Below are 12,562 nucleotides of genomic sequence, written 5' to 3'. Positions count from 1 at the left end.
CGGAGAAGAAGGAGAAGCCCTGGTGGATCTCATCCATTAACGTTAAGGTGCCATGGTAATGGTGCCATTGGGTGGTATTCAATGTTAGTCCTACTCTGAGCAGACCCATTTAATTTAATAGACATTACTAAATTAGGTTCAATAATTTCAGTGTGTCTACTCTGAGTACGACTAACATTGAATACAACCCTTTGTATTCAAGCTAGCCCTCTGTTAAATGGGGTAGTATTGTATATTATTTCTTTAAAAGATTTATTGTGTATATTGCTCTTAAGTACAGCTGAATATGTGATATTTTATTTCTGAATTTGAAGAGAGAAAATATATGTTAATATTGGTGGCGGCTGGTGGGGCTGCTGGTGGGGCGTGGCCAGTGAGGTCATGGCCAAGTTCTGTCCCCCCCATGTTCCTCCCTTGCAAACATACTGTGGGCACTTCAGCATTGCATTTTACAAATAGCACCTAACTAAACTGTAAAGAGTCTTATTTTGGTTCAGAAGGGGTCCCTGCTGTCACAGTAGATTCTCAGATAGGAGAAAATTGGTGTGGCCTCCACCTGTTCTTTCCTTATTCTTCTCCTTTGCAATGAAACATTGGACATTTAAAAATTGCAGTTTTAGTAATACTGAGCACCTAATAGAGTTTGCTCTCATGAGTGTGCAGACAGTTAAGACGTACATGCTCAGTAGTGAACACAAACCTAGATCTATGGTCATTCACTTATGCTCTCCCTATCCTGTTTAAACACACACACACAAAGTGAGTGAGTTGTTGAAAACTCATATTTAGAAGGCACTACAAAAGGCTTTAGTCCTATGCTTGCTGTCATGAATAAGCCCCACAGAATACAGTGGAGGTTTATTTATTTTTGAATAAGATGAAGAGGGTTGTGTTAGTAACCAGCAGTGCTTGGAAAGTTCATTTTAAAAAGAAACAAAATAGTTCAGTTCAAGTTCATCCAAACACACTTTGGATTCGTAGTAATTTCTGCCTGCGACATACAAGGCACAATGGTGCTGCTCTCCTCCAGTGCCAACCCTAAACCATACAAAGAACTCTGATGAAGAGTGTAACTTGATCATCCATTTTTAAATTAAAGCATATTTAAAATGAGCATCTGTAGTTATATAAATGATATGGTTACAGTGATGGAATAGGACCTGGAAGACCAGGGTTCAATTTTACACCCACTTAAATGAACACAGTGGGGCTTACTTCTAAGTAAAATAATAGGATTATTATTGTTATTATTGTTGTTGTGGTTGTTATTATTATTATTATTTCCATTTATAGACCGCTTACTATCTAAAAGATCTCAAAGCGGTTTACAATAGAATACACAAGGTACAATAAAAAGGCATATCAAATTAATTTGCAAAGCAAAATACATAAACAATATCCATATCCATAAACATATACATAAACACAGTATAAAAGTCAGAATTCACCAAGGGAAGCCTGTAAGCCGCCCTCCCTGATCTGTGAAAGTGTCAGAAAACTGAAATTATGTTGACCATGGAGGAGGGCGACAAGCAGGTAAAAGGTTATGTTAGTTATTACAGCTAAATCGTACCTCCTCCTTGGTATAGTTAACCATTATATATGTCAGACTGTGTGTCACAGTAAATATTATATTCAGGAATATTATGTTTTATTTAAGCTATGCCTGGATTATTCCAAAGTGTGCAGAAAGAACTTCCCTGAACTGGAGCAGGTGTTCAAGTATGATGGTTAATAGTCATTGGCTAAAGATTTCCAGAATTTCTTTAAAAAAAATAAAACCAGTCCTGTAAATTGTAAACTCCCGTTGCTCAGAGAAAAAGATATGGCAGGTGGAAAAAACAAGAAGCCAAAATGTTAGAAAAGGGAGTCTTCCACACCATATGATCAGTTCTAAATACTGTAGCAGGAGGTTCCATAAGTTCCTCCAGAGTTCCACTGGTGCAGGGACTCAGACATTCACACAAGATATCTCTTAAGTTTCTGGGGTTTTATAAAAGCAGGGATTTGCTCAACACAAAATTCCTTCTCCTTTTGACAACCACATCCACACAGGTTAAACAAAGTAAAATTGGGGCTGGTAGTGTGCAACAACTAACTCAACTAACACATGCTCAACTAACTGGATTGCCAGTCACACTCATGTCTGTGTTTTCAACTATTCTCCTGCTCTCTTCCACATCCCCATGCCCCATTATGAAATACAGCCGTGGGCTCAGAAAGAAAATAAACATCTGGTCCTCTTGAAAGTATGACTAACTTTTTGTTTTAATTAAAATAATTACAAGTTCTTGCTCTTATCACTAATGAGAGTTAATTATCTTGTGCATATCAAATATTCCCATATCAAATATTCAGATACTTTAAATAAATAAAAATTAATTTTAAAGGTCCAGTCCAGCCCAGCCCATTCCTGGGGCAGTTTGCCACCATGAATCTCCTCTCCCTCCTACCTTGACAATAAAAAAGATCCAGTCTGGCCCAGGAAGAAACCAAACTCTCCTCCACCCCATAGGGTTGCCAGGTCTCCGGTTTTCTGCCGGAGTCTCCAGCAAAAGGGGTCCGTCTCCGGCCTCCGGCAATACTTTGTTTAAACTGGAGGATCTCTGGCTTTTCATTGGCCCCCTCAGCCACGCATGCGTGATTGACACACGCATACGTTGGGCTGTGGCTGACCGCCTTCCCGCCCTTTCTCAGTCAGGCAGGCCACAGGGACTGCACGAGACAGGACTCCAGGAGGACTTGAGCAGGCGCTGCCCCTGCAGGGACCCCCCCAGCAGCAGCCCCTGCCCGCTAGCGAGCAGCACGCAGCTACAGCAGCAGCCACCGCCCAACGCCCACACACAACTGCAGGTGAGGGTGCTGGACGTGGAGCCCGCAGCCGCCTGGCTGAGCGAGGGCAGCCTCCTGGCCCGCGTCTGCCACGACGTGGGCTCTGTCCAGCTGTCGCCCCTTCAGGGACCCCCCCCCAGCAGTCCCTGCGGGAGCGGTTGCTAGGTCCGAGCGGCCTGGCAGCCCCTGAGCCGTGAAGAGGCAGTGGCAGCGAGGCTGGGCCGGCTCCTTCTTAGGCGCCCGGAGCCAGTTCCCCTGCTCTGGAAAGGGCGGCCGGTGTCTTCACCCCTCCTGCTGTGGGCACCGCGGCTGGGCGGCAGGGCCGCGATGGGCCCCCCCAGCCAGAGACTGCTGAGCCCCATCGCTGCCGCTGCCGCCCAGTGGCACCCACAGGAGGAGGGGTGAAGCCGCCGGCCGTCCTTTCCGGAGCAGGGGAACCGGCTCCGGGCCTAAGAAGGAGCCGGCCCTGGCCGGCCTCCACTCCTGCTGAGGCTGGCAGGCCGCTCGGACGCCGTCTCCTAGCAACCGCTGCCGAGATGGCGCCCACATGGCCTGGCAGCCTCAGCAGGAGCCGTGGAGGGTAAGCCGGGCCAGCTCCTTCTTAGCCCCGGAGCCGGTTCCCCTCCTCCGGAAAAGACGCTGGCTTCACTCCTCATGCTGTGGGCGCCGCTGGGCGGGAGTGGCTGCGATGGAGCTCAGCAGTGGCGGCGGCGCCCGCAGCGTCTCTTCCTTGGAGGAGGAGTGAGAAAGACACCTTGACAGATGGGCAGGCGACAGAATTTTGGTTGGCTCCATTGCCCCCTCCACTCAGATAAGGATCCAGCCCTTTTCCATCGGGGCACTGTTCGTCGAATGACCTCCCTGATTAAGCTTCAAAGAGAGGCTGGAGCCAGCCTTGCTCTGGCATCGGGGGGGGGAACTCAAGCAGATGAGAGCCGTGTGCTGCTGCCTTCAGGTTCTGAGCTCACAGGAGCATTGAGGTAAATCTCTTGCCTCCTTCAAAGGGTGTAGAACTGAGGAAAGCCTCTCCTTTGCAGCCTCCCCCATGAAGGATCTCTACTTTTTATGGCTTTGAGGAAGTGGTGCTGTCATATGGAAGGGCTTTGGGACAACACTCCGGGGTCCCAAAATACAACAAGGCTGGCTTAACGACATTTTAAAGTAAGCAAAACAATATATATTACTGTCCAATGTGGTGAGACTCCTCTGGAAGACTTAATTAAATCTTACAGAGTCTGTTTCCTAACTGTACCACTGCTTTGAGCTTTCTTGAGCGTCGGGCTGCACTTTTACATGCATTATGGCGAGCCCAAGATCCGTCTCAGAGAGTTTACTATAATGGTGCCCACTGCTGCTATTGGCAAAGATGCAGGTGATGCTGAGGCCTCGAGGGGTATTCTCTGGTGAGGGTTAGGCAGTTACATCTTCTCTTTGAGAGTACTGGACTCTTAAAGAAAGCACCCCAAAGACAAAGGCATGTAAATATATTCAACCACAGGCAGTACAAAACTATGTAGAAAATATGTCAGTCAGTGAATTGTAAAAATGCACATTAGCTATACTGGATACAGACTTGTGTTTTTTCAGGGAAGGGGAACCTATGGCCCTCCAGATGTTGTTGGACTACCACTCCCATCACCCCAGACAATTGGCCACATTAGCTGGGGCTGATGGGAGCTGGAGTTCAATGACATCTGGAGGGCCACAGACTCCTCCTTCCCTGTGTTATATATTCACACAGTGTGTGTGATCATAAAGCTTGACCCACGAAGACTCAAACAGCTTGCCCATTTCATAAGTAAACCTGTTTAAGAGTATGCATATTCAGACACCACATATCACATTGTCATGTAATAATACTTTATTGAGTTAATACGTGAAGAGTGTTGACTTCCTGGTTACCTGATAGTGCCCATGAACAGAAGCTTTCTAGACTAAACTGACAGACCAATATGAAGCATGTTGTTCTTTAGTCTGGGTGCAGCCTTCATGGAGTCGATGAGAGTGAAAGGCTTTCCTTTACAAATTGAGCAGGACGGGGGAGGCATGGTTGTTCAGCTAACAGAATACTGTTGCAGTGCCCAGCTAGGGTCAGAAATCATTGGTCAACATGTTAAGCGAGTCTCCCATGGTCAAATCCAAAAGGCTGCATAGGGAAGAGCCATAACTCAGTGGTACAGCATATGCTTTGAATGCCGATAGTCCCAACTTCAGTCTCCACCAGTTAAAATTATTCAGGTAGTACTAGTAGGTGGACAGCCAGTGTGGTGTAGTGGTTAAAGTGTTGGACTACAACCTGGCAGACCAGGGTTTGAATCCCCGCACAGCCATGAAGCTCACTGGGTGACATTGGGCCAGTCACTGCCTCTCAGCCTCAGAGGAAGGCAATGGTAAACCCCCTCTGGCTACCGCTTACCATGAAAACCCTATCTGGGATCAACTTGTGTAAGGATACACAACAGCTTTTGCAAAACTGAGTTTATTATGGAAACCTGATTCTTAGCTGATCTTTTGCCACTGGTCCTTGAACTCATTGGAGCCGGTGAATGTCACCTGGCAATTTACAGTGTGGCAGAGATTGCCTCCTTGCATCCAACGACAGAGCCAGAAACTTCAGCAAAGCACCCAAGAGATTTATCCCAATCTATTTTCTGCCCACTTGGTCCTGCCCTGTAGCTAGCGTGGGGCAAATGGGTGCACTGCCCTCCCCTAGAGCTGTGTTTTTCTCCCCAACCCCACCCCATTTTTTTTAAAATGTGTTTTTAATTTGTGACATGACAGTCTCCATTTAAATAATGACAGCTTGTTTTAAGAACAGGAGCAATTTAAGAATAGGACCCTCTGAAAAATTCAGTGAATAAGGTAGAGCGAGTGCACAACAAAAGCTTCATCTAGAAGAGCCCCCCAAACTATGCTCATTCAAGACTTTTCCCTGACTGAGGGTGGATTTTTCATTATCACAATCACCCTATAATTAAGGGATCCTGAAAAAAAGCTTATATAGTAACATGGCCATTGAGGAATTAAATATTAGAACTTTGTATTATGGGTTGAGAGCCAGTATGGTGTAGTGGTTAGAGTATTGGACTAAAACCTGGGAGACCAGGGTTCGAATCCCCACACAGCCATGAAGCTCCCTGGGTGACCTTGGGCCAGTCACTGCCTCTCAGACTCAGAGGAAGGCAATAGTAAACCACCTCTGTCTGAATACTGCTTACCATGAAGACCCTATCTGGGATCAACTTGAAGGCAGTCCATTTCCATTTTGCATCACCCTAAGCTTGTGCGAAAGAATGACCTTGTCACTTCAGATGGACCTAGGAACACCCTATTTTAGGTAAGATTTCTATTTTAATCTCCAATCAGAGAATTTTTTTTGAATGGTATGCTCCAAGCAACTGTGGTTGATACAATGTATCATGTTTAATGACATCACTAGGGCCCACCCCATGACGTCACCTGGGCCCGCCCCGTGACGTCACCAGGGCCCGCCCCCATTTTCTCAGGTTTTTGAATGGTTCCGACCTGGCAACCCTACCACCCCATGATACTAGCCAAACATTTTTAGATGCAGTTTGCCACCAAGAATCTCCTTTTCCCCCCACCCTGACAATAAAAAGGCCCGGCCCAGCCCAAGAAGAAACCAGTTTCTCACCACAACCACTTTATGATGACAGCCAAACATTTTTTAGAGGCAGTTTGCCATCAAGAATCTCTTTTCCCATCTCTTTCCTACAATAAATATGGCCCAGTCCGGCCTATGAAGAAACCAGATTTCCCACATACTATTATGATGCCAACCAAACATTTTGGGGGGCTGTTTGCTACCAATCTCCTTTCCTATCTCTCCCCACCAACAATAAATAGGGCCCAGTCCAGCCTATGAAGAAACCAGATTCTGCCCCCACCCCCATGCTAGCTAAACATGCTTTTGGGATCATTTACTCGTCCTCATCTCACTGAACCAATCAGATGTGCATATATATATTGGCTCAGATAGAAATGCATGTCTCTGAGAATTGGGGAGGCTCTTCATAGTCCTGCCCTAATGCTATGGAACTTCCAATACATTTCTGAGGGACTCCTCCTGATCGGCTAGAGCTTATTCTATGGGAAACAAAATCAAAATGGAGGTCGTGGTGGGGCTGAAGGGACCCCTGCCCTCCCTAAGCCACTCCTACTAGAATTTATTGTTGTTACCCCTGAAGACAGGAGTGAGGACCATATCAATGTTTGTGATTGACTGTGCTATCCAAAGATGATTGACCAGAATAAAAGATGCACAAAAACAAGTCCAAAGCATCCCTAAATGTGAGGTACTGAACTGAATATGAATGTAAGGAACAGAGAAGAGACTGGGCTATAAGTTTGGGGCTTTAGGGTGGGCAGTGCCCCACCTACCCTTAGTGAGGGGCCTTCCCTGGTTAATATACATCTAAAAGCCTGAGAGTATAATAATGTATTTGCCTGTAACAGTAACAATATTGGTTCCAGACATGTCTCCCTAGGGCAGGAAATCAACATATAGTATGCCATCAATGAGACAGTGCACTCTCTGGTCACCTCATGGCTTATCTCAGGCACATTAGTATAGGTGTAGGCATTCCTTCAGGAAAGTAGGTCCTAAACCATATAGGATTTTATCTGAATTGTGTTCAGAAATGGACCTGAAGCTACTGAAGTTATTTTAATACTATAAAGATTCCCACAGATCAGTCCTAGTCTAAAGTTTAGAATACATTTCATTAGAATACATTCCATGACCTTGACAGTTCTGATTTTCCACATAGGTGGTACTTCCAAGCAAGCTGACCACAAGAGCTGTGGCAGGAGATGATCCTTCAGATATGTAGGACTGTGACATTTTAGTATGTGCTATGTAGTTTTGTTTTATAGAAACAACAGGAAGGACAACTCCAATACTATTTCTCAATAGAGATTGGAAATACTGGAGTGTTACAGCTGGATGATTTTGAAGCTGATGAAGTTTTAATATACCTCATAATTAGTGTAATTAATAGTGCAAGCAGGGAATATAGCCAAACGTATTTATTTGTTTATTTATTTGTTTATTATTTGATTTATATCCCTCCCTCCCTTCCAGCAGGAACCCAGGGCAGCAAACAAACGCTAAAAACACTTTAAAACATCATAAAAACAGACCTTAAAATACATTAAAACAATGTTAAAAACATTTTTTTAAAAAAGCTTTAAAAGCATCTTTTTAAAAAAGGGTTAAAACATATTATTAAAAAAAGAACATATTAACAAGCAATTCTAACACAAACGCAGACTAGGATAGGTCCTCAAATTAAAAGGCTTGTTGAAAGAGGAAAGTCTTCAAAAGGTGCCGAAAAGACAGCAGAGACGGCACCTGCCTAATATTCAATATTCAAACTTTGTATCAATTTGGCCAGAGCATTTTTAAATAACCAGTTTTCAGGAGAGTCTCCAGATCATATTATCCATATCTTCAGGAGGGTTGGGAGCATGGTAAATTTCACTGAGGATGTGAGTCGTCTTCAGGTATAATTTAAAAGTGTTAGCCAACATGTGAGTAAAGGCAGTGGGGATAAGTGTACTAGCTCTTACTGTTTATTGCCGTTTCTGTCTCCCTACAAATTATGGAAGACAGCAGTCTAAAACAGGGAGCCTCCTGTATTCATGCAGATTCGCCACACATTGTAGACCCCTGGTTATGCAGAATTCTGAAATGCTGTGGAAGCCTCCATGGATACAAAAGCTTTCCTGCTTCAGATGGTTGCCTTGCGTTACTTGAAAGGCAATGGATTGTCATGGTAGGGGGGTGGAGATAGAACTCTCATCACACACACCCTCACTTTAATAGGGCTGGGGAAATAGCAAGAGGTGAGAACATCATTATAAAATGCATTAAGCATTTATTTTTATTTTTTTTAAGTCAGGTTTCTGTGACTGTAGACATGAGTCACGATAGATGCACCAGTAAAGGCAGACAGTGTGGCTTAAACTATTGTTCACTATTATGCATTTGTCACATTTTTTTAATGGAGTCATGTGTATGATTGATACTAAAATATCCTCATCTAAGAAGTATCATGAATTGAAAAAGCTCATTTTGGTGACTTTCAGATAATCCTGAAAGTACTAATGCTGGTAGAGGGAGCAAAACAAAACAATGCCTCTGGCATCAGTTCCATGTCTTGAAAAACAAACAGTCTGAAAGTCTGTTCTTCCATGAGGCAGAAATGAGAAACAGCTGCTTGCATTTGCAGAGATGGAGGCTCAACCATTATATGTTTCTTTTTCCCAGGAGGCCATGGTGCAGCATGAAACCTTCAAGTGCACCTGAAAGTGCCTTATTTGAATATCTGCTAGCTCCTCCCACACTCTGTCTTACAATGCAGCTAGATACAGACATGGATGGCTTAACTAACACCAATGGCATCTCTCTTGCTCCCCTCTCCTCTGTTTTTTTTAAACATCTAGCCTGATGAAGAATTCGGGGAAACTCGAAAGCTGGCACACACTATTTTATGACACTTTGGTTGGCCCAACAAAAGTATTGCCCTAATATGGACTTTAGCATTTTTCTACTTATTATTTAGATTTTCATCCCACCCTTCCTCCCAAAGGAGTTGAGGGGGGAAACCATAAAAAATACAAAAGAATTAAAAATGTGTGCAAACAAAACAAACAACCTTACAACTAATAATTTCAAAGTTGTCAGAACCAATGTCTTTCAACCACCAAATGCCTACGTGAACAGGACGGTTCTTGAAATTATGTCTAAATGTTAGTGAGAGGGACAGATGCACCTCACCAGGGAGGGTGTTCCATGAACGGGGGCAGAAGGACCCCACCATCGGTCAGCACCAGCCAAGCAGTACCCAGCAGCAGCACCACCACTAACAGGGCTCCCTTGCCAATCAAGGGCTGAGATGTTGATACTGGGGGAAGCTATCTTTTAGGACAGTACTCGAGTACCAAGCCAATTAGGTCTTTATACTCAATTACTAAAACCTTTTAATTGGGGCCAGAAGCTCACTGGCAGCCAGTGCAGCACTTTCAGAACCAATGACACATTGTCCCATTGGGCTGTTCCATTCACCACCTGGAGGCCTCATTCTGCAGCAGCTTGTCTTCAGACAAATTCAAGGGTGTCTTCAAGGAGAGCTCCACATAGAACACATTGCAGCAGTCAAACAGGAAGTCACTTAAGCATGGACATGTGGGCCAACACAGCTACATTTATTCTTTGTTTTTCAGGTGGTCATTGGGGACAAGGTGGTCTTGAATCCTGTTAATGCTGGCCAGCCTTTGCATGCCAGTAGTCATCAACTAGTAGACAATCCTGGTTGCAATGAGGTAAGTTTAAAAAAACAAACTAAAGCAGTAAAAAAAGTAGCTGGACTACAAGCTTGTTTTGCAGATGAGCTGCAGTGGATTTTTGGAAGCTACAGCAAAGGGGTATAAATACAGAAGGTTTCAACCCTTGTTTCTTGGGAGAGTCCCTAATATAGTACAATAATCTTGCCATTTAGCATTTTTCATCTGTTGATCTGTAAGCTTTATTAAAGATACCATTGGACCACATAGCCTTAGAATTCACAGCATGTTAGTCTTTCTGAAATCAAGGAGACTTATACTGCACTCCTATACATGCTACTCAGAAGTGAGTCCTACTGAATTCAGTGGGACTTACTCCCAGGTAAGTGGGGCTAGGTTTATCTGGGAATAGGCCCTATTGAATTCAGTCAGATCTACATCTGAGTACACATAGTTAAGGTTGTCTTGTTACACCCAAGTATGTTCAGGGTTTCAGCCTTTGTAAGGTTGTTGATCTAAGCTTCATGGTTTGATTATATATCTGTCTCATAAACTGTAACTCTTCCATACATTGAGCTGGTGAATTACATTTGTCTGCCAGCTTTAACCATGGTTCGCAAACCCTGATTGAGAGAAAACACTAGTTACTATTTAAGCATACTTGATGTTATTGTTCCAAATGTTTAATGCCCACTGCTGTTTCCCTTTTGAAATTTATATTACTGAAGGAGCTTGGGAAAGTTTTGAAAAGACAAGTGCTAAACCAAGCTACTTTGTAATAATTCATCACAGTTCTACTTGTTTCTGCTTTAATTGATTGTGCTTGCTTTTGTTATAGGTGAACTCAGTGAACTGTAATACAAGCTGGAAAATAGTCCTTTTTATGAAATGGAGCGATAATAAAGATGATATCCTAAAAGGGGTAAGATGGACAACGCACCTCATTCCTATATTTTTTAAAATAAAAAAATAAGTTGTTGAACTGCCTGTCAATTTGTCCTCTCATTCTCTTTGCAGGGTGATGTGGTAAGGTTGTTCCACGCGGAGCAGGAAAAGTTTCTGACTTGTGATGAACACAGAAAGAAGCAGCATGTCTTTCTGAGAACTACCGGGAGGCAGTCAGCTACTTCTGCAACAAGTTCAAAAGCTCTGTGGGAAGTTGAGGTACAGATGGCAATAGAGATTGTTCAAATAGGTTTGCAATTTGTTGCCTTTATTTAAAATCCAGATGAAAAGGCCTCCACCAACCCACGCCACACACTCAAAGCTGTTCCTCCTCCCATCCTATATTATAGGATTTTTTTTCCTGCCTAGAAACACTGTCTAGATTTCAAACACACACAAAATGTTCTCAAGGACAGGTTATTAACAATAAAATTTTAACATCAGCCATTAGTACTACTTTGATGAAAAACTATGTTCTACTTTTCTTAGGTGCTCCATTTGCAATAGAGATCCTATCTGACTTGGTGTTAAATCCAATATGGCTATCCAACCAAATGAACAAATGTGAGATTTTGATTTGTATTGTTCTTTCCCTTGATGCAATCCTTTGCGTTTGCAGGATGGGCATGGAGGGTGAAAAGTCTGTGTAGGGTTATGTTCCAAGGTTGCAAGCTGCAGCTTTTTATGTTAACATAATGCTCCATAAATAAAAATATCAAAATATCAATAATTAACCACAAAACCATAAATCCACTCCCCTTAAGAGAACAGCTGTGTACCTCCAGGTTCTTTTGGGTTACCAAAGATGAGATGCAGGTGTTACAACAGCCTATAATATACTCAGCCAGACTATTAAAATACTTTCCACAGCAGTAACAAACCATAATCCAGGTTACAAAACATCAGTCATAAATAAGCCAATTGGAAGAATCTGTCTTTAGGGCCTTCTGAAAGGCTTGAAGTGTGGGGCAGCCATCACAGATCCATTTGCAGAGTTCCAAAGCTGTGTGGCCACCATGAAAAAGGCTGTCTCTTTGTGGCCATCAACCTTGCTGGTGGACAAACAAAGAGAGTCTCCACTGTAGATCTCAGTATGCAACAGGTTGATATGGGTGCAGGCCATCTGTTAAATAGCTTGGGCCCGACCCATTTAAAGTTTTAAAGGTTAAAATAGCTCTACGAATTGAACTTAAAAATGCACCTGAAACAAGTGCCCTGGCTCCTGCTGGGAGGAAGGGCGATATATATATATATAAAGATAGATAGATAGATAGATAGATAGATAGATAGATAGATAGATAGATAGATAGATAGATAGATAGATAGATAGATAGATAGATAGATAGATAGATAGATAGATAGATAGATAGATAGATAGATAGATAGATAGATAGATAGATAGATAGATAGATAGATAGATAGATAGATAGATAGATAGATAGATAGATAGATAGATAGATAGATAGATAGATAGATA

At 43.1% G+C, this 12,562-nt stretch overlaps 1 protein-coding gene across 5 annotated transcripts in view; it reads left to right on the top strand.

Annotated features, from left to right (window-relative positions):
- Positions 1–12,562, top strand: part of ITPR1 (inositol 1,4,5-trisphosphate receptor type 1) — a 347,896-nt gene that overhangs the window by 148,617 nt on the left and 186,717 nt on the right. For all 5 annotated transcript variants that reach the window (XM_061618551.1, XM_061618549.1, XM_061618550.1 and 2 more), the window contains exons 7-9: positions 10,081–10,179; positions 10,979–11,062; positions 11,158–11,304. In XM_061618551.1, coding sequence (XP_061474535.1) covers positions 10,081–10,179; positions 10,979–11,062; positions 11,158–11,304 — 330 coding nt within the window. The remainder of the gene's footprint in view (positions 1–10,080; positions 10,180–10,978; positions 11,063–11,157; positions 11,305–12,562) is intronic.

This window comes from Rhineura floridana, chromosome 3 (assembly GCF_030035675.1).
Source record: "Rhineura floridana isolate rRhiFlo1 chromosome 3, rRhiFlo1.hap2, whole genome shotgun sequence".
Classification (NCBI taxonomy): domain Eukaryota; kingdom Metazoa; phylum Chordata; class Lepidosauria; order Squamata; family Rhineuridae; genus Rhineura; species Rhineura floridana.
This window is presented reverse-complemented; position numbering and strand designations above follow the sequence as displayed.